At 45.8% G+C, this 22,275-nt stretch overlaps 2 protein-coding genes and 1 pseudogene across 25 annotated transcripts in view; 2 read left to right on the top strand and 1 right to left on the bottom strand.

The window, feature by feature from the left end:
* The window catches only part of LOC133511716 (gamma-crystallin M2-like), a 47,773-nt gene extending 34,654 nt beyond the window's left edge, over positions 1-13,119 (top strand). For 11 of the 23 annotated variants that reach the window (XM_061840570.1, XM_061840564.1, XM_061840567.1 and 8 more), the window contains 2 exons: positions 12,514-12,765; positions 12,844-13,119. In XM_061840570.1, the coding sequence (XP_061696554.1) occupies positions 12,514-12,765; positions 12,844-13,119 (528 nt within the window). Of the gene's footprint in view, positions 1-724; positions 2,399-9,343; positions 9,407-9,482; positions 9,726-10,370; positions 10,709-12,513; positions 12,766-12,843 lie in introns of those variants that run through there. The other 12 variants (XM_061840577.1, XM_061840576.1, XM_061840580.1 and 9 more) reach the window with 4 other exon arrangements.
* Positions 13,120-14,047: 928 nt separating this feature from the next.
* On the top strand, positions 14,048-14,166 carry LOC133512784 (5S ribosomal RNA; annotated as a pseudogene).
* A 1,416-nt stretch (positions 14,167-15,582) lies between these two features.
* Positions 15,583-20,793, bottom strand: LOC133511722 (gamma-crystallin M3-like). Of its 2 annotated transcripts, none has more exons than XM_061840589.1 (3): positions 20,782-20,793; positions 16,335-16,574; positions 15,583-15,861 (listed from the first exon to the last, which is right to left on the bottom strand). In XM_061840589.1, exons 1-3 carry the CDS (start codon positions 20,791-20,793, stop codon positions 15,583-15,585), a joined length of 531 nt encoding a protein of 176 aa, XP_061696573.1. The 2 variants fall into 2 exon arrangements, with proteins under 2 accessions (XP_061696573.1, XP_061696574.1); XM_061840590.1 differs by lacking the exon at positions 20,782-20,793 and adding an exon at positions 16,652-16,681.
* Positions 20,794-22,275: the final 1,482 nt, after the last annotated feature.

Raw genomic sequence — 22,275 nt, 5'->3', positions numbered from 1 at the left:
AGGCGTGGCCATCAGGCGGCCGGGAATCGGTTGCCATTGAGACGTGGTCATCAGGTAGCCATGGATCGGTTGCCGCTGAAATAGGAGCGAAAGACGGCCGAAGAGTGGTCGCCATCAAGGCGTGGTCATCAGGTGGCCGGGAATCGGTTGCCATTCAGACGTGGTCATCAGGCAGCCATGGATCGATCGCCGCCAAAACAGGAGTGGAAGAAGGCCGAAGATCGGTCGCCATCGAGGCGTGGTCATCAAGCAGCCAGGAACTGGTCACTGCCGAGACAGGAGCGTGAGATAGCAAAGGACGGGTCGCTGACGAGGTGTGAATGTGGTCATCGAGCAGCCGAGGATCAGTCGCTGATGAGGCATGGACATGGTCATTGTGCAGGTGAGAATCGGTCGGCATTGACGCGTGAACGTGGTCATCGGATGGACGGAGACCAGTCGCCGCTGAAGCATGGTCATCGGGCGGCCGAGGAATGGTTGCTGACAAGGCGTGAATGTGGTCATCAGGGGCCCAAGGATTGGTCGCCACTGAAGCGTCATCAGGTGGCCGAGGATCGGCTGCCAGTGAGGTGTGAACAGGGTGATCAGATTGCTGAGGATCGGTCGCCGTCAAGGCGTGGTCGTCAGGCAACCGAGGATCAGTTGCTGTCTAGGCATGGATGTGGATCGGCAGCGGCTCGGTTGCTGCCGAGGCATGGGCGTAACTTGGCAGAGGCTCAGTCGACGCCAAGGTGTTTGCCATGGCCCGACTTGGTCGCCGCCGAAGCACATGCATGGCTCGGCAGTGGCTTAGTTACCACTGCGACGTGGGCGTGGCTCAACAGTGTGTTGGTCACCACCACAACGTGGCAGCGGCTTGGTCAGAGAGCAGTGCGAGCTACAAAGAGGCACCCTACTTGGGGGTCCCCTCTGGCTGCCGCGCTGATGACCCGGATAGATGGTCCCCCAGAAAGGATTGGAGGAAGAGGACTTGGACACACAGGGCGAAGACACTCGGGGGCTGGAGGCATGGGGTGGGTAACTGATCACTGGGAGAGAAAAATCTAAGTCATTGTCCGAGTCGAAATCAGACAGACGGTCGTATAAATTCAGGTCTTCCTCATAATCCAAAAAAGTCGAGCAAAATATGTGGTGGAGAGTGGGTTGTAGTTGGAACATAATCAGGGCACACGGGTGGTTCAGATGGCACGGTAAGCGCGGACAACGAGACGGAACCCACCTGGATAGGAGAAGTTTGGTCCTCAGGCTGGGATCACTGGAAGGCAGGCAAGCGCCTGGGTCCTGTTCTGGCCAGTTCGTTCTGTCATAAACCAGTGGCATGGGGACGGACCCAAATGCAGGACTTCCAGGCAAAGGGATAATGTTCAGAGTGCTTACATTACAAAAACAGGTAAATTCCAAAAGGCAGTCCAAAACGAGGCAGAGGCACCAAAACGCTAGACTAGGCAAGATCCCAAAAACATGTGAAACAAGGTTCAATGACTATGAGGCAAGCTAAGAAGCATAACAAGATGTGATCAAACTAAAAGGGTACGATTCGCTGTGACAAAGAATTGCTCTACACTAATTTATGCACCGTAGCGAAGTATCCCAGAATGCAGTGAAGCATGTGTAATGAACTGGCAAATGGCGATGACACATTTTCCACTTAAGTACTGTAGGGATTTGCGAGTTTGGACCCTATGCGTGTTCACGAATTGAGGAAGATATGACCAATGATTAGAAAAAGTTAAAAACAAATGGATGTATTACAAAGGAATGTGCAGTACAGACGTCCGGGTCTTATCGAGGTATCTGCCGCACACAAGACGTGTGTCTTCTGGCAGGATAGCCAAAGAAGAAGACAAGAGCTGCCCAGAAACGCGTGATTTTTATATGTATGGGTCCATGGTAAAAGTGGCTATAATCTATGTAAAAGTGGCTAAAATGTATGTAATTGATACGGTCGACATTTTCATTAGGGTTAATAGGGGAAAGAGCGGAAATTACAGGCATATTTTCCAAACCAGCAACTACCTGATCAGCCAGTTTATAGTCATCTGAGACACCACGGGGGACGCCAATAGCAGAAATGTAGGTGGGGTCGTCAGCACCGAGCCAGGTAGACTTGGACCTACGTGAACGGTGTAATAGGCTAAGAGCTTCCTTGAAGTTTTCAGGAGCAACCGCCAGATCATCTTGGGTGAGAGGAACAATGGAAATAGGCAAAAGTAAAGTTACTAATGCACATCTGCCCGTACTGTTGCGCAGGAGGCGGTCGAAGAGACGGTTTCCTCCGCACCACCACCACACATGAGTACGGCTGACAGGTTGGAAGAAAGGTGTTTCATGGGTCTCTGCACACTGATCATCAGAGATATTGTCAATAGGGGCACCATTATCTTTAAGGAAAATACAGGTGAAGTTTTGGCGCGCCTCAGCATGTTTAAACACAGGTTTGTTTTTTGGGCTGGTGTTACCGGGTGAGCAGTATCCCAAATTTTCCATTCATTTTTAGTTGGCACATGATTTTTCATAAGTTCTAGAACACAGGTGGACAGAAGAAGAAACAACACGTAACAAAGGTCTAGGTCCCATACATACAAAACAGTCACTCGGGGTTTTATTCGCCGCTTGTTCTGTCATTAGTAACCAATTATTCTTTACTGTGCTAACGCCTGTCAAAACCCTAAACCACTCATCAACAGATAGGGCTTTGTTTATAATACAACTCTTCTCTGTGATAAATCCTTTTCCGGGTGGGTTGTGCTAACAGCTGGCACTGATGTGGGTGTGGGTATGGGGTATTTTTTAGTGATTTCCCAGATCAAAATACCAAGAAAAACAATAACACCAATAATAAGAATGCCATAGATTCCTGCTCTCCCTCTCTTGGTCCGAAAAGCAATCGGACCATCTGTAGGAATCATGGTTAGCAATAAAAAAAACAACAAACAATAAAATAAAAGTGCAATTAAGACTCTGTAGTGGGGCAAAGCATAAAACAATGAAACCACTTAGTTCCTTTTCCATCCAAGCGGACGGCTTTGGAGATACGAGCAGTCACCTTCTGGGGGCCAGACCAACAGGTTCTGACCACTTACGAGAGAGTCGTTTAAGGTAGACAGATGACCATTCAGGAAGATCAAGTGTAGGAGGTGGTGATGGAAAAGAGTCCTGGATCTGTAAGGAGAAATTAGAAGCAAAAGAATGCAGTTGTGCCCAAAACATTTTATGAGAAAACTTGGGAGACACATCACCCTCCTCCAGCGGTTGGAGTGAGGAGGAAGGGCCAGGCATCAGACGACCTGTAAGAAGTTCATAAGGAGAGAAACCAGTAGGGCGAGACAAAGTTTGTCTCACAGACAGAGTAAGGGGAAGAGCCTGAACCCAATTCATGCTGGAAGAGGTACATATTTTAGCCAGTTTTTCCTTCGTGCAATTCATATGTTCAACTGAGCCTTGACCGGCGGGGTGATAAACACAACCAAACTTGTGAGTTAACCCTAACCACTTCTCTACAGTAGCTGGTGTGTGCATGTGAAATGTGCACTGTTGTCTGAGCGGATGAGAGCAGGGAAACCGTATGTTGGAATCCAGTGGTTCACCAAAGCTTTCATTACCGACATGGCGTCTTCGCGAGTGCAGGGATAGGCTTCAGGCCATCCAGAAAAGGTCGCAACAAAAACAAGAAGATAGCGTTTACCTTGAACAGGAGTGATCATATCTGTGAAATCCATGACCAGTTCCACACCGGGCCAGGTGGGTGGGTCAAATGAACCTGACAACGGTCTAAGTGTGGGGTGAACATTGTGTAGCTGGCAAATATTACAGTCACAACAGTGGGCATGACACAAGTCAGGCATTTTAGGATGCCACCATATGCGAAGTTTGGTTAGCGTGGCTCTGGGGCCAATATGAGCAATAGAGTGGGTTTCAATCAGAATATCTTTTGTTCAGGAGAGGCGTTGTGCTGTATTTTAACCAATTCACTAAGAGACGGAGGTTCGGGCAGGTCAGGAGAGGATTTGTCAGATAATTAGAGAAACATCTGTGGGACATAGCCCGCAGTCTGCTTGGCAGCCAAGTTCGGCAGCATTATTGCTGAGGGCTGTGGTTGAAGTGGATTCGGAGTGGCCAGGGACCTTGACGATAGTCACCGCCGAAGGTTTGGCCAGGGCTTTATCTAATCGTTGGATCATTGTCAGATCGCCAGTTTATGGTGGAGGTTGACGCATCTAATTCGGGAATCGGAGCCATCTTGTCTCAGAGGAGTCCCAAGGACGGACGGATCCACCCGTGCGCGTTCCTGTCTAGGAAGCTGACCGTGGCAGAGAGGAACTATGACGTAGGAGATCGAGAACTGCTGGCGGGCAAGACGGCGTTGGAGGAGTGGCGGCACTGGCTTGAGGGCTCGCAAGTGGCGTTCGTGGTCTTCACTGACCACAAGAACCTAGAGTAACTGAAGACCGCGAAGCGGCTGAACACCCGCCAGGCCAGGTGGGCCCTGTTCTTCACACGCTTCCACTTTACCCTGTCCTTCCGCCCAGGCTCCAAGAACGGCAAGCCGGATGCACTCTCGCGGATCCACGAGGGGGAGTGCACGGAATCAGAGGCTGCTCCTATCCTGCCAGAGGCGTGCTTCGTGTCTGGCTTCACCTGGGGGGTCGAGTCGCGGGTGAAGGAGGCCCTGGGAGAGAGTTAGGGTTAGGTCGTCCGTTACCACGGGCTACCCCAGGACATCGTTTTGGACAGGGGTCCGCAATTCAGTGCCCGCTTCTGGAAGGAATTCTGCAACCTCATCGGCGCTTCAGCTAGTCGTGCATGGCTATCCTCCGTCTCTGTTTCCTCCACTGGCCACAGACTCTGTGGTCCCGTTGGCCCCGGCCGTGGTACGACTCTGCAAACGAACCTGGGAAGCAGCTTCGAGGACAATGCTGCGCATGAGCAGCGCCTACAAGTCCGCAGCGGACCGCAAGAGAAGGGCCGCACCAGAACTCAGGGTGGGACAGCGAGTGTGGCTCTCCACCAAAGATCTCCCGCTGCGGACGGAATCCCACAAACTTGCTCCCAGGTTCGTTGGCCCGTTCCCAATTACCAAGGTCAGTAACCCGGTCGCCGTCTCATTGAAACTGCCCAGGTCGATGAGGGTGCACCCTACGTTCCACGTCAGCAGACTTCGCCCGAATCGCCCTTCGCCGCTGGCTCCTCCGGCCAAGAACCCCCCCCCCCCCATTCTCCTCCGCATGGTGGACGGTGGGCCAGTGTATATTGTGTGCCGGCTGCTGTCTTCCCGGTGCAGGGGAAGTGGGGTCCAGTACCTGGTGGACTGGTAGGGATATGGACCGGAGGAGCGCTCCTGGATCCCCTCATGTTTCGTCGTGGACCGCTCCCTCATCAGGGACTTTCACGCAGCCCATCCTGATTCTCCTCGGCCGTCCAGGGCCGGCTGTTGAGGGGGGGGTACTGTCATGCTCCTGGCTTCCTGCCCAGGCTGGGTGTGGCCAGCCAATTAGTCAGCGCACACCTGCACCTTGTCCCAGCTGATGCCTCGCAGTATAGATAGGACTCGGGGGACGACTTGTCCTCCACCAGATCGTCATCCTTGATGCCTCATTCCCGCACTCCTGTTTGCCTGACTTCTGCTCTCCGTGTACCGACCCACGCCTATCCACTGATCCCCCTCGTAAGCCTGCCGTACTATTACTTCTGCTTGTTTGGACTGTCTGCCTGATCCCTGACCTTGGACCGAATAAAGGTTTCCTCTGTACTGTCTGCTTGTTTCTGGAGTCGTGCATTTGGGTCCACCCTCGAGCCCCGTTCATGACAACTACTGGATACAGATATGTAACGATACATTTAGAATGACTTAAAAAAAAAAAAAAAAAAAACCCTACAGTTTATACAGTACAAAGTACTCTGTCGATTGCATTTTACTCAGAACACTATGGGAATAAAAGGTATTTTCTCCATTGAATATTTGTATGCAATGCACCGATACCCCAGTTACCCATTTTCATGCTATATGGTAATGCTTACAAATTCAATGCTTCTGGACTTAGGTTTACACAAAAACTAGCTCATATTCTGAACCTCGGGAATCAATTTTCCCCGAGATTGTGTATACTTGTCATTTTAAGCTTAATTGACCTTCCTCACAAATATACACAATCATCACTCGTGTTAATCTCGATGGACAACCGAATCTCCCGGAAGACTCGACGACGACAGCCAAGGTGATCAGAGTGACAGGCAGGAGAGTACTTGGTGTGTCATCTGGTAGGAAAGGGGAGAAGGAGACTTGGTGGTGGAACCCCAAAATACAGGGAGTCATACAAGAAAAGAGATTAGCGAAGAAGAAGTGGGATACTGAGAGGACTGAGGAGAGGCGAAAGGAGTACATTGAGATGCGACGTCGGGGAAAGGTAGAGGTGGCAAAGGCTAAACAAGAGGCATATGAAGACATGTACACCAGGTTGGACACGAAAGAAGGAGAAAAGGATCTCTACAGGTTGGCCAGACAGAGGGATAGAGATGGGAAGGACGTGCAGCAGGTTAGGGTGATTAAGGAAAGAGATGGAAATGTGTTGACTGGTGCCAGTAGTGTGCTAAATAGATGGAAAGAATACTTTGAGAAGTTGATGAATGAAGAAAATGAGAGAGAAGGAAGAGTTGAAGAGGCAAGAGTGAAGGACCAGGAAGTGGAAATGATTACTAAGGGGGAAGTCAGAAAGGCTCTACAAAGGATGAAAAATGGAAAGGCAGTTGGTCCTGATGACATACTGGTAGAGGTATGGAAGCAATTTGGAGAGATGGCTGTGGAGTTTTTGACCAACTTATTCAACAGAATACTAGCGGGCGAAAAGATGCCTGAAGAATGGAGGAAAAGTGTTCTGGTTCCCATTTTTAAGAACAAAGGGGATGTTCAAAGCTGTGGGAACTACAGAGGAGTAATGTTGATGAGCCACACAATGAAGTTATGGGAAAGAGTAGTGGAAGCTAGACTCAGGACAGAAGTAAGTATCTGCGAGCAACAGTATGGTTTCATGCCTAGAAAGAGTACCACAGATGCATTATTTGCCTTGAGGATGCTCGTGGAAAAGTACAGAGAAGGTCAGAAGGAGCTAAATTGTGTCTTTGTAGACCTAGAGAAAGCCTACGACAGAGTACCACGAGAGGAACTGTAAGCGCTAGTCCGGTGTGGCAGAGAACTATGTTAGAATAGTAAAGGACATGTATGAGGGCAGCAGAACAGCGGTGCGATGTGCCGTATGTGTGTTGTAAGAAATTAAGGTGGAAGTGGGACTGCATCAGGGATCCGCTTTGAGCCCCTTCCTGTTCGCAGTAATAATGGATAGGCTGACAGATGAGGTTAGACTGGAATCCCCTTGGACCATGATGTTGGCAGATGATATTGTGATTTGCAGTGAAAGCAGGGAGCAGGCGGAAGAACAATTAGAAAGATGGAGGCACGTACTGGAAAAGAGAGGAATGAAGATTAGCGGAAGTAAAACAGAATATATGTGCATGAATGAGAGGGGCGGAGGAGGAAGAGTGAAGCTCCAGCGAGAAAAGATAGCGAGGGTGGATGACTTTAAATACCTGGGGTCACCAGGTTGACTACTTCAAATACTTGGTCAACAATACAGAGCAATGGTGAGTGTGGGAAAGAAGTGAAGAAACGGGTCCAAGCGTGGTGGAATATTTGGTGAAAGATGTCTGGTGTTCTATGTGACAGAAGAGTTTCCTCTAGGATGATGGGTTAAAGTTTATAAAACAGTGGTGAGGCCGGCCATGATGTACGGATTGGAGATGGTGGCACTGAAGAAACAACAGGAATCAGAACTGGAGGTAGCAGAAATGAAGATGTTGAGGTTCTCGTTCGGAGTGAGCAGGTTGAATTGGATTAGAACTGAGCTCATGAAAGGGACAGCCCAAGTTGTATGTTTTGGAGACAATGTTAGAGAGAGCAGACCTCTATGGTTTGGACATGTCCAGAGGCGAGAGACCGAGTATATTGGTAGAAGGGTTCTGAGGGTGGAGATGCAAGCAAAAGAGCAAGAGGAAGACCAAAGAAAAGGTTGATGGATGTTGTAAGGGAGGGCATGAAGACTGTGGGTGTTGGAGAGGAAGATGCACGAGATAGGCTTGGATGGAAAAAGATGACACACTGTGATGACCCATAACAGGACAAGCCGAAAGGAAAAGAAGATCTTGCAAATGACTCATGACTGAACTGCCAAAATTTGGTTGGTCAAGGACTCAACAAATACCTGGTTGGAGAACCTCAACAATACTGGATCTACTTCTTCTTCCATCCACTTTCTTAGCTGCTTATCTTCACAGGGGTCGTGGGGAGTGCTGGAGCCTATCCCAGCTGTCAACGGGCGGGAGGCGGTTTACAACCTGAAATTAGTTAGCCACCCAATTGCTGGTCACATAGAGACAAACAGATGCACTCACAATCACACCTGAGGGCAATTTAGACTGATCAATTAATGTTGCATTTTTTGTGGATGTGGGAGGAAACTGGAGTGCCCTTAGAAAACCCACGCAGGCACGGGAATAACTTGCAAACTCCACACTTGGAGGGCTGGAATTGAGAAACCCGGGTTCTCGGAGGTGAGAGGCCAACGCGTTTCACCTGGTCCACTGTGCGCCTGCAGGATCTACTTGTCCTCGACTAAACCAAAGCTAAAATTTTAATTAAAAATGCAACAATTAGCTTTGTATTAGTATACTAACCACTGTCTGTCCTTTGTTTTATTTTTAAATTTAACCTATCTATCCATTTTCCATGTGGTTACTACTGTATACTATACTAACTGGAGGAATTGAATATGATGTTTTTCATCTACATTTTATTAGTCATTATGGGTCCAAACTAAACTATAATTTAAACAATCTTACAATGATTTTGTCATAATAGTCTTTTCAGGGAATAATTTATATATGGGAATGCTCCATGAAGCAAATTGAAATCCATGAAGACGCATCAGTTTGCACTTTACATTTACCATTCAGATTATAAAAAATGTGTTTTGAATGTGTACAAATCTTAATAAATCCTTCACATCCTGTGTATTCGCATACATGAACTTCCTCCAGAGCAAACAGCGAGAGGCTCCCTGTGCGTGAGCAGCGGTTTTCTATATTGTTCTGCCTCTATTGTTCACAGGATGTGTGGATACCATACCAGTCCTTTCCTTTGTCCATCACAATCAAATGTCATTATTTATTCTCTTTTTGTGTCAAATACAGATTTATATTTCACCCATGTCCTTGTCCAACAAAAAGATGAACATGTGCCATGTGTTCACTTATAACTCGCAGACTATTTGAATAACAATGCTTTGTTTGTGAGGAGGTGTTGCTATAAAAAGCCTTGGAAACATGAAAAATATCTCCAATGGACACAATGGGCAAGGTTTGTTCTGCTCTGCATCATCAAACCACACTTTAGTGCTTCACTTCACATCATACAACATCCCATGTCCTGACAGATAATCTTCTACGAGGACAAGAACTTCCAAGGGCGCAGCTATGAATGCAACACAGATTGCACGGACCTTCACATCTTCATATATCGCTGCAACTCCGTCCGCGTGGAAAGCGGCTGCTTCATGATCTACGAGCGAGCCAACTTCATGGGCCACCAGTACTTCATGAGGAGGGGAGACTATCCTGACTATCAGAGATGGATGGGCTTCAGCAGCTCCATTCGCTCATGCAGGATAATTCCCATAGTAAGGGTTGGAAGGCTCGTGGTCTTATCTTTTTAAATCTTTTCTTACACTCATTCCAATGTCTGTGATTCTGACTGAAAACTAATAATTTGTTCTACCGCCAGCTTCCATGCCTAAGAGTAAAAGTAATCATTCCAATGTCCATAATTTAGTCTCTCGTTTCCAGACATAAAAGCTGTCCTTCTAATTTTGATAATTCTCCCTCTGGTTTCAATTCTTAAAAGCTTTGTCTAAAATTCAGAAAAGTTTGAAGTTTCTTCTCAATGTCTCTGAATTCACCTCTGGTTTCTGAACTTAAACCCAGAGTCGTTATTTCAATGTCTCTGATTCTATCTGTGTTTTTTTGTAGGCTGTGCAGGTTTCCATACTTAAAAGCTGTATAGTTAGAAAGCTTTTAGAATCTTGCAAATCATTCTAGGTTTCTATTCAAAAAGCTTGACCACTAGTTCCTATTTCTGTGACTCTGCCTTGGGGTTTATCATTATAATGTCTTCTGGTGTCTGTATTTTAAATGTAGACCATTTGTTCTTGTAGTTTCTATTTATCAATGTCGCTGATTTTGTCTCTCATGTAGGTGCTTAAAATGAGACTAAATCTTGTGATGCCTTCCCAAACCCAACTGTTCCTTCTGATGTGATCTCTCAGTACCGAGGCTCATACAAGCTGCGAATTTTTGAGAAGCCTGACTTCAGTGGTCACATGATGGAGTTCATGGACAAATGTGCCTGTGTGTCTGACCGGTTCCATCACCGCCATATCTACTCCTGTAATGTCATGAATGGGTTCTGGATCTTCCATGAGTACCCCAACTTCCGAGGGCGCCAGTACTTCCTGAGGCCTGGCGAGTACCGACGGTACCGCGACTGGTCTGCCACCTGCGCCATTGTCGGTTCCTTTCGGAGGGTCACTGAGTTTTAGCCATCAAGTGAAAACCTTGCTGTAAATATCAAATACTTCATTAAAAATGTCTGATCTTTAACTGACCTTATAATTGCCAACTCCTTGATTCCCTTTTTTTTTTTTTTTTTTTTTTTTTTTTTTTTTTTTTTTTACAGTCAGTGGATATAAACAGCCTTACAGTTCCAGCCATCATTCAAACATGCATCCAGTGAAAGATTTTACAAAAATTGCAATATAATTACAAATTAGCAAACAAACATGAACATTTCTTCAGTCATCAGTTAGCAAATATTTTTGTCATTATAACCCTAGGGAACCTGAACAATAAAAATGTTTTCATTGTTAATAAAAACAAGCATTTAGGGTTGACTTTTGTAGTTTGACTCCCCATGGACTAAATGATTAACTATGGTATATTTCCATTTTTACCGCGTCTTAACCACGACTAAAGAATATGGTCCGTCCAATTAAAATAGATAAAGAAAACTTTTCAAATTTTACGATTGGAATTCTGGAAAAAAAGGTAAGATCAATAACTTAAACAAAATGGATGTTTATTTTCTGTGATTGTCTGGTGACCAGGTCATGGTATACCCTGCCTCTCACATAGAGTCAGCGGGGTTATGCTCCAGTACGTGCGTGATCCTAGTGAGAATAAGCGGTAGAGAAAATTGAAAAAAATGGTAATAAATATGACCTCTGATACCATTACCACTTATAAAAGAAATATTGAGACAGAGATTAAAGACAAAAGAAGTCAACTGTCTGAAAAACGTTTTTTGTATAGCATTTCAGTTGAGCATTGAGGTTAAAAATACTAACCTTTTACTTGTTGGCTAGTATGAATATGTTTAAATGTTAAGTTAATTTTGTGACTTCCTATTCTGCTATCTGTCCATTTTGTATTTCTTCCCCTATAGATTTGAATTAGAGATCGTACTAATGCCAGGAGATATTGACATACACAGACGAAAACGTAGTGGTCAATGAGTATATATGTGTAGTAGGACAGGCTTTTCCGAGATGGGTTGCACCCGTTCGTCCCTTGGGATTTTTTTCAATGTATTCTTTATTGAAGATGTCCGCGTGATTCAACACAAGACAGCACATTAAATAAAAGGAAAAAAGGCATCAATATATTTTGGCCTTAAAAAATTTGTTAAATCAGTGAAAGTTAAAATTTAACTGGGTTTTACTCCAAATTCTTAGTACAGATATGACTTAGTTAATAATGATATAGCTGGAAGGTACATTAGCCCTTCTTCCATGAGCATAAATTAACTTAAATGAATTTTTAAAAAGTACTGACAGAATTTCTATGGACTTTTATTTATTGTGTGTGCCAACTCTGTTGGGATGTTTCAAAAAGTGTATGGTGAAAATTACTTAAATAAAAGTTTTAGGATAAAGATAATGACATATCTATTACTATACATTGAATACATACGGTTAATGTGGATTTTTTTGATTCCGGCTCTATGAGGTCATCCTAGCGCCCCAGACACTGCGCTCTCCCCATTGGCCATGATCACACCATATGTGCAGAAGCTTCTGACTCAGTGAGCACACACAAAGCCTCTGCACACACATAATGCAGGCGATCTGGAGCCAGAAATGTATGGATGGAGAAGCATTGTTACGCATTTATAGGCCCTGTTCAGCAAAAAGTCAGTCTGCCGATTCATCAGCTTTATGCATTTGAATAACAACGTGTCATGGCCCCAGGATTTGGTATAAAAAGGCCTTGGAATCATTGGGTTAGCAGAGCAAGTTGAACCCTCCAGTGGGAACTATTAAAACCGTCACCATGGGCAAGGTAAAGATATTCTTATTAATGGTTGCTTTTATTTAATCGGCTGAGCAAAAATCTTTCTGTATCCTTTTCCAGATCATCCTTTTCGAGGAGAAGAACTTCCAGGGCCGCTCCTACGAGTGCCTGAACGACTGCCCAGAGCTGACCACTGTTCTGAGCCGCTGCCAGTCCTGCCGGGTGGAGAATGGCTGCTTCATGGTCTATGAGCGCTCCAACTTCCTGGGCAACCAAGTGTTCCTTAAGAGAGGAGAGTACCAAGACCTGCAGCGCATGCTGAGCATGGGAGTGACCCTCGAGTCCATTAGATCCTGCAGAATGATCCCCTTAGTAAGCAACTAACCAAAACCTGAATACTACATGTTGAGGCTCAGACATTGGAATTGATATCTGCAATTTGAATTACAGCACCGAGGCCAGTTTAGGATCAAGATCTTTGAGCGAGAGAACCTGACTGGCCAGTCCAACGAACTGCAGGATGACTGTGACAACATCTTGGAGCGCCTCCGCATGAGTGACATCCTGTCCTGCCAGGTGATGGAGGGTCACTGGCTTCTGTTTGAGCAGCCCAACTTCCGTGGCAGGATGATCTATGTGAAGCCCGGGGAGCACCGCAGCATCAGGGAGATGGGGCTGAGTGGCATCAGGATCGTCAGCTTGAGGCGTATCACTGACATGTGTTAGAACTCTGTACTGAGCTTAAATAAATAAAAACATTGTCTTCTTCATAAGTACCTTTGCTTATGTGGTGTTGATTCATGAGCTACTGTCACCCCACAGACGGACAAACCCACATTATTCAATTAATATACCATTTCTTCTTGATACTGTTGACTTGTGCTGTAGCCAAGACAGAGCACAAATATCACACTAAAACGTTTAGCAGTTGCTCTAAATCTCCCACTAAAACCCATTCTATCCACAACATCACTCCTGCAACAACTCCCTGGCTGCCCAACTTGGGACAGTCCACCCATGGGGGATGTCCATATTTTAGCACCCATACTTTTACAAAAGAAGGGTTCAACGATGGGCGGCACGGTGGGCTCAGCTGGTAAAGTGTTGGCCTCACAGTTCTGAGGTCCCAGGTTCAATCCCGGACCCGCCTGTGTGGAGTTTGCATGTTCTCCCGTGCCTGCGTGGGTTTCCTCCCACATTACAAAAGCATGCAACATTAATTCGACACTCAAAATTGCCCCGAGGTGGGATTGTGAGTGCGGCTGTTTGTCTCTATGTGCCCTGCGATTTGTCTGACAACCAGTTCAGGGTGTACCCCACCTCCTGCCTGATGACAGCTGGGATAAGCTCCAGCACTCCCCGCGACCCTCGTGAGGATAAGTGGTGAAGAAAATGGATGGATGGATGGATGGATGGATGGATGGATGGATGGGTTCAACGATACTGTCTAATAATGCACCCACTTTCACAATGCATTCCTATTGAGCTGGCCTTGAAAGGCATAAAAGTAAAGCCAAACTTTATTTGCTCGTCCCTTTCAACCATGTCCAGAGTAAGTATTCACACAGTCGATGCAGGTTGCTCCATTAACATACAGTAGATTGACATTGATGTTCCAGAATACAGATCCATAGATATATAGAATATAGATGCAGCTTATGGCCATGCTACCCTGAGAACGCCCGATCTCGTCAGATCTCGGATGCTCAGCGGGTTTGACCCTGGTTAGTACTTGGATGGGAGACTGCCTGGGAATACCAGGTGCTGTAAGCTTCTCTCCTCCCTCTCCCCGGCTAAATGCAGAGGGGCTGCGTCAGGAAGGGCATCCGGTATAAAACTGTGCCAGGCAAATCTGCGTTTATCTGAGATGACACGCTGTGGTGACCCCGAGTGGGACAAGCCGAAAGGAAAAGAGGAAAAACAAGAAGGTTCCAGAATATAGATGCGTAGCCCACTAAGCGTGTCAGTTATAGTTTTCAACATCATTGGGCAATGGTTCTTGGGTGTAAAACATCACACTCTGATTGCTCCTGATGCTGTTACCCCTCTGATAGTGTAAAACACGTGTCAAGGTCAACCCTTACTGTGCCTGTGTCTTTAAACACTGCATTGCGAGCCGGGAAAAAGTATCTGCGGCCCATTTCAACTCAGATGAAATACTGTACAATCAATTCCGGAGTGAGACAAAGACCACCCAAAAGTGAGACCAGTATCAAGACAACAACCAAACTTTAATACAACAACACTACCACTCACGTAAGGCAAAAGGCTGAATTAATACTCGAGAACACAAAAACGTGAACAGGAATCCTATATCGACATGGAGCCTCCTGGAATGGCCTTCAAGACGCTGTCGTCGATAGAACATGCAGTAACCCCAAAGTTTCCCAGTCGTCTTTGGAGGCAAAGCTGTTCTGCTAGCAGGTTGCTGCATTCTGAGCTGCTCTTGTGTTCCCAAAACCAGGAAGAAAAGGGTTGCGTCCATTGTATTCATGTCACAATAACTTGCCCTACTTTTACTCTGATTGGCTAGCACCTTGACTGGAGTCATACTTTTAATAGCCAATGTTTTGTTGAAGCATTTTAGCGCTCACACATACTTAGCTAGGCAATGCTGTGTGTCTATGAATGCAGCTTCACCATGCTTGCCTGATGATTTTTGTGCGTCTCGGGTGGGGGACATACATTAAACGAGATTCCTGTAGTACTGTGCAGGGAACTTCTTTATTACATAGGTGCCTGGATGGATAGATTGATGATAATTTGGAGATTAATTCTCATTCTCTTTCAACATATCGATGAATGCTTAATCATATGGTGATATTATCCTTCCATATAACTTTTGTCATATATATAGATATAATGTGCAAATCATGTCACATATGACTCATTAGGGTCACAGGCGTCTTAAAGTCTATCCCAGCTGACTTTGGACTTTGGAGGAGGGGGACACCCAGAACTAGGGTTAGGGTCATTAGTCATCATTAGTATTGGCAAAATATCAGCAGTATGACATTACATTTTTTTTCCTCTCTTAAAATTTGCAGCATAGCACTGGCTTCATCTACATGTAGTACACATATACATGCAGTTATGTAGTATATGAGTTGCATTGAAGATGAGACACTAGGAAATACATTCAAAAGTGATTTTTTTAATTTAAAATCTTGCTTTATTACAGAGTTGGTTCTAAGAACATGAATCCATGATGCGCCTCATGCTCATGAATTGGATACCACTCATGCCCATGTCCTTGAAGCTATTATATTCACCAGGCCTCAGATAAATCATTTTTCCCCTGAAGTTGGGCTGCTCAAACAGCAGCCAGTGGCCCTCCAGCACGGTGCAGGACAGGCATTCACTCATACGAAGGTGGTCTGTGATGCTTTCGCAGTCCTCCTGCAGCTCATTGGACTGGCCGCTCATGTTCTCCCGCTCAAATATCCTGATCTTGTACTGGCCTCTGTGCTGTGGGTTGAAAGAAGACAGAGAAAAGTCAGCAACTCCTACTATTTCAAATGGATCATTAAGTGGAAATATTATGTACAGTTTGTGGCACAGGCTAGCCAAAGGTTCTTGCCTCAAAAATCTTGGCATGTTCTCCCCTGCTTGTATGGTTTTTCCTTGGATACTCTGGTTTCCTCCAAAATTTAAAAAATAATGGATGTTCGGTAACTTGGTGTTATAGTATATGTTGTAAGGCAGTGTCTTTTTCAAGGATACTTCAACAGGGTCAAAGGACTGGGGATCAAACCTGCAAACATTGGGTTGAGAAACGACCACTCTTCCGCCTAAGCCAAGCCACACATTCGCTGAATGAATGTTTGTCTAGATGTTCTCTGTCACAGACTTTCGACCAGTTCTGAGTGACATAGATATCCATCTTACTCATGACCCTGAATAGATTAAGTAGTTGACATTGGATGGCTTTGGTACAGTACCATAGGAATCATTCGGCAAGACCTGATGCAGTCACTCATGCCCATGCGCTGGTAGTCAGAGTAGTCACCCCTTCTGACAAAGAACTGGTTGCCCATGTAGTTTGTGCGATCATAGACCATGAAGCAGCCACTCTCCACCCGGCAAGAGAGGCACCTGCTTAGGTAAGAGGACATGTCAGCGCAGTCACTGCTGGTCTCGTAGGACCGACCCTGAAAGTTCCTGTCCTCATAGAAGATGATCTGAAACCCAAGCAGTCATAACTGATTAGATAGATTGATTATCACATGAAACTAACTCTCCCAAAGCTCAGATTTACCTTGCCCATGGTCATGGCTGCTGTGGAGCGTGTGGAAGCTCAGAGATTGCTTGGCTTTCTCCTTGTTGCCCGGCTGCTTTTATATCTGACCTTCCGCCCGAAGCATACATGACCCCATTGTGCAAAGTCCTGACAGGGCAACATGCAGCGGAGGCCCCACCGCAGGCATGGCCACAGTTCACAGAGACCTTTAAATGCATCATGATGGTAGCAATTGTGACGAAGAGGCCACCTGCATTGTCTATAGTGTTCAAAGGCAAAAAAAAAAAAAAAAAGGTTTTCCACAAACAAAAACTTCTTACAGATCATTCCATCTATACATTATCATAAACATACATTCTATAGAGCAAAATAATCAGAATATAGAAATAATTTAACTACTGTATACAATCTTCATTTGATGGACATGAACAATGTGAAGTAACTTACTTCCTATACATAATATATTATACAGTGTATTAGTTCCACTCACCTGATAGTAATTAGTTACCAATAGTTTTAGCCTCTTAATGGTAATGTCATTCACTACTTGAACACTACTCACCAAAACAACAGAAGACATGACTTAGATGCAAGCCTTGGTACAACAATTGCTGCGCTGCTTTCGACCGCACAGGTACTATGGGATTAATTGTTACATGCTATTTTGCGCTGCCCCAGCTACCTACAAGGGACAGAAGAGGATGTTAAATCGATAACCATTGCCCCCATAGCAGCAAATGAGCAACAATTCTAGCGAGTATCGTTATCACGAAGAGAGGGTGAGTACGTAACGCGACAAAAATCGTGACATCATGTTAATTGCCAAGCTATTGTGACAAGAATTCACAAAACACCAAGAAAACTGATTGTTTGATACGGTACACTTGTTACATAGGTCTAGCTGGAACTGCATTAAGCGTAGAGTAACTATCTTTTAAGAGAAAAATACCTGGGAAATTAAATGTTCAAAGAGAAAATACTGGTGGAATACTGGAATACTCGATAACCGAGACAGCCACACGGGGACCAGAATCGGAGATGTATTTGTACGTCATCGCTAGTCACTATGTCACTTGAGAAAATTGGCCCATTAGTTTAGAAGTACATTGATATCATAAATATTTATGTTATAAGATAACCTTTACATTACCTCAATGGTGAAATTTCACTAATTTCAGGAGCAAAAGGGGATACAGAAAATACAAAAATAGCATCCATTTGAAGGCATTTGGCTGCAAATGTCTCTGTCATTACAAGGTTGATATAACAAATGTTCAAACCATAATTTATTAACAATTACAATTATAGTGTAATTATTATGTTGTGCAATTGAAGAATATGCAAAATTATCTTTTTATCCAAATACATAATATCACTGGAACAACTGTCCCACCATAATGTTCTTGACATAATTTTTAAAATGTCAGCATGATTACAAATTGTTGTGTATGTTAATTTCTAGACGTTGGCAGTTCTTAAGGCATAGCTGTAATTGTTTATTTATTTATTTATTTTCCAAATAATTAGCATAGTAATTTTATTCGTTGTTTCAGCTGTTTGTTTTTCGGCTTTGGTTGCCAAATTTTCACGTTTTGGTTTCAGTCAAGCACTTTCAATTTGGTTCATCACTCAATTATATGTAAATCTATTTTTATCCAGATAAAGTGTACAGTAATGATGAGTGAAAATTCATCCATCCATCCATTCTGTAGCGCTTCTCCGGTTCGGGTCGCGGGAGAAGTAGCTTCAGCAGGTATACCCAGACTTCCCTTTCCCCGGCCAGTTCTTCCTGCTACTCTGGAGGATCCCAAGGTGTTCCCAAGCCAGCCGAGAGACATAGTCTCTCCAGCGTGTCCTGGGTTGTCCCCGGGGTCTCTTTCCGGTGGGACATACCCACACCCCAACCAGGGAAGGATCAGGGAGGCATCCGGATCAGATGCCCCACCCACCTCATCTGGCTCCTCTCAATGCGGAGGAGCAGTGGATCGACACTGAGCCCCTTCCTGATGACCGAGCTTTTTACCCTATCTCTAAGGCAGAGCTGGGACACCCTGTGGAGGAAACTAATTTCGGCCGCTTGTATCCGGGATCTTGTTCTTTTGTTCACCACCCACAGCTTGTGCCCATAGGTAAGGGTAGGAATGAAGATCGACTGGTAAATTGAGAGCTTTGCCTTTTCACTTAACTCCCTCTTCACCACAAAGGACCGATACAAAGTCCACATCACTGCAGAGGCTGCACCGATTTGTCTGTCGATCTCCCACTCCATTCTTCCCTCTGCCGTGAACAAACTTAAACTCCTCCACTTGGGGCAGGATCTCATCCCCGACCCAGAGAGGGCACGCCACCCTTTTCCGACTGAGGACCATGGTCTCAGATTTTGAGGTGTTGATTCTCATCGCAGCCACTTCACACTCGGCTGCCAACCGCTCCGGTGAGCATTGGGAATCATGGCTTGATGAAGCCAACAGAACCACATCATCTGCAAAGAGCAGAGATGCGATGCTGAGGTCACCAAACCGGACACTCTCTATGCCTCGGCTGCGCCTAGGAATTCTGTTCATAAAAGTTGTGGACAAAATTGGTGACAACTGGCAGCCTTGGCCCTTGTACTCCATACTCCTGAAGAATCCCCCCACAAGACTCCCCGAGGGACACAGTCGAACGCCTTCTCCAAGGTGGAGACGGCCGAGCTGGCTTGAACAGACTGACATGAAAGGTTGGATGGACCCGCATCAACCATGGGAGCTTCAATAATACCGTGAAAAGGTTCATCACCTTAGTGACAGGGAAAGGGCCCAAGAACCTGGGAGCCAGCTTGTGGGATTCCATCCGGAGCGGGAGGCCTCTTGCCGACAGCCAGACGTGCTGTCCCACTTTATAGTTCAATGCCCTTCTCCTCTTGCGGTCCGCCACGGCCTTATAGGTGGGTCCCATACATAGAAGCGTCCTTCTGGCTCGCTCCCAGGTCCACTTACAGTGTCCAACCCTGGCCAACACTGATGGCACCGGTGAGTCGGCGTCTAGAGACTGGAGGTGAGAGGGGGGATAACCATGCACCACATGGAAGGGCGACATACCTGTGGATGCCGAGGGAAGGGAGTTGTGTGAGTACTCCACCCAGCTGAGCTGCCGGCTCCAAGAGTTGGGGACGTGAGAGGCCACGCATCGGAGACCAGTTTCCATGTCCTGATTTACCCGTTCGGTCTGGCCGTGGGACTCTGGGTGCTGACCCGAGGAGAGACTTGCCCTTGCCCCTCTTACAGAGCAAAACTCCCTCCAAAAACAGGAAATGAATTGGAGTGCCCTGTCGGACACCACGTCGGTGGGTAAGCCGAGGTACCGGAATACTTTGTCCAGCAGGAGCTCTGTGGTCTGTTTGGCAGAGGGGATCTTCAGCAGTAGAATGAAATGAACCATTTTTGAGAAAACACAGCAGTGTGACCTTGTGAAGGAGGAAGACCGGTCATGAAATCCAGGGAGATGTGGGACCATGGACGTCGAGGAACGAGCAGCGGACATAACTCTCCTCCCTGGGACTCCTTTGAGAGAGGACCGCCCCTACCCCCGAATCCGACGCATCAACCTCGACAATAAACTACCTCTCAGGGTCAGGCAAGATGAGGACCGGAGTTGACGTGAAACCGGCCTTGAGCATGCAGGCTGGATTCCCGTCGAAAGCACTGTGGGGTGAGGTGAGCGCATGCAATGGGGCAGCAACGGTGCTAAAATTCTGAATAAATTTGCAATAGAAGCTAGCAAACCAAATGAATCTCTGTACCTCTTTGCGATTAGTAGGAGTGGGCCACTGAAGAATGGCCTAGAACTTGGTGGGATCCATGCGGATCTCCCACTCCGCTAGGACGAAACCCAGGAACGATACCCAGGGTTGGTGGAATTCACATTTCTCTGCTTTAACGTACAAGTTGTGCCACAACACCTGCTGCAGCACAACCCGGACGTTCCCGACATGGGACTCCTCGTCCAGGGAAAAAAATCAGTGTGTTGGTTAGATATACGAAAACATGCCTGTTCAGCATTTCACGTAGAACGTCATTGATAAAGTTCTGCAACACAGCTGGTGCATTCGTAAGCCCAAAAGGCCAGGCCCAGGTACTCATACTGTCCCATGAGTGTGTTGAAGGCACTCTTCCACTCATCCCCCTCCCTAATGCGCACCAAGTGGTATGTGTTCCTCAAGTTCATCTTGGTAAATATTCTAGCTCCTTTCAGCAGCTCGAAAGCCGTGGCGATAAGGGGAAGAGGGTACCTGTTTTTTACGGGGATGTCGTTCAGACCATGATAATTGATGTATGGGCGCACTGACTTTTCCTTTTTCTGTACAAAGAAGAAGCCGGCTCCGGTGGGTTATGACGACTGATGCCGCCTGCGACTCCCAAATAGTCCCTCATGGCTTGGTGTTCTGGGCCTGCAAGAGAGAACTCTCCCCGCAATTAATAGCACAGTCATACGGCCGGTGAGGCGGAAGAGATTTGGCCTTCGCTTCAGAGAACACCTCCTTCAGATTAGAATAGCAGGGAGGCACTAGGGTTAAGTACGACTCTTGCTCCGAGTCCCGCGGGAGATCTGGAGTGATCTGGAAGCCACCTTTCACAGAGGATGCAAAGCACGTGAAGCCGCATTTCGAATCCCACGACTTGATTTGTCCAGATGGCCAATCGATGAGAGGGTTATGTTGCTTGAGCCAAGGGCTTCTCAGAATGACATCACGGCTCTCTGAATTGAAAACGTGAAAACTCAAGCGTTCAGTGTGTGAGGTAGTGGTATTTAGAATGCTTCCGTCTCAACCCGGTGAAGAAAACAACCCGACCGACGGATTTAGGGGAGTCAGACTGCTGTCATAATGGCGACTAAATTTTTCTGCTAGGTGTTGGATGAAAACGATATCCGTTATTTTAATTTTTCTGTTCTAGTGGTACCTGTGAGAACCAGCCAAGGTCCCAGAAAAACAAATTGGATAACTACATTCAAAAAACTGAATTCGAGTTTATCAAAATGACATGGTGGATCTGCAAATGTATAACCACATTCTTGTGACAATAATCAAGCCATGAGCGTTGCAAGTGTTACAATATGTGTACCTACGAATGGAAATAGGGCTTATGTTTCTTCCAAAAATTCTAAATTCCCTGTGCAGACTTGTGCAGGTCACAAACTACAACAACTTGCCTTTGAAACAGTTTTGAGGGTTAAGGGAGTGACGCTTATTTAAACACGAACTTAGATGTAGAAAAATAGTTTCAAGTCACAACAGGCATTTCTGGATAAAATATTAATTGGCTCCTAATAGTAAAACAAGCAACAAAAATTTGTTCAAAAGATTGTGTTGTTTGCATGGGTACATAGATAATACCAGTGCTATTACCTGATAATGAATGCAAAAAAAAAGGGAGGGGGGGGGGCGATTGTGTATCCATTTACTTCTTTTGAAAAACAAAAAACATTGTTTTCTTATGACGTCCAACCAGGAAATTACACATGAATCAAATTGATAGGAAGTGGAAACAAATTGGGAAATTTATCAGCATTTATGTGTAAAACCGTTTTTGTGCCATTTTCATGGTGGTGTGGCGGTAACAGTCTTTTTGATTTTTTATGCCGGATGCCCTGATGATGCAACC

This window comes from Syngnathoides biaculeatus, chromosome 14, assembly GCF_019802595.1.
Source record: "Syngnathoides biaculeatus isolate LvHL_M chromosome 14, ASM1980259v1, whole genome shotgun sequence".
In the NCBI taxonomy this organism is placed as follows: domain Eukaryota; kingdom Metazoa; phylum Chordata; class Actinopteri; order Syngnathiformes; family Syngnathidae; genus Syngnathoides; species Syngnathoides biaculeatus.
This window is presented reverse-complemented; position numbering and strand designations above follow the sequence as displayed.

Bases quoted from the DNA above. Each gene is read 5' to 3' on its own strand.
- LOC133511722 (XM_061840590.1), bottom strand. The intron at 15,862-16,334 runs GTACTGTACCAA...TTCAACCCACAG, and splicing joins CTTGCCGAATGATTCCTATG to CACAGAGGCCAGTACAAGAT.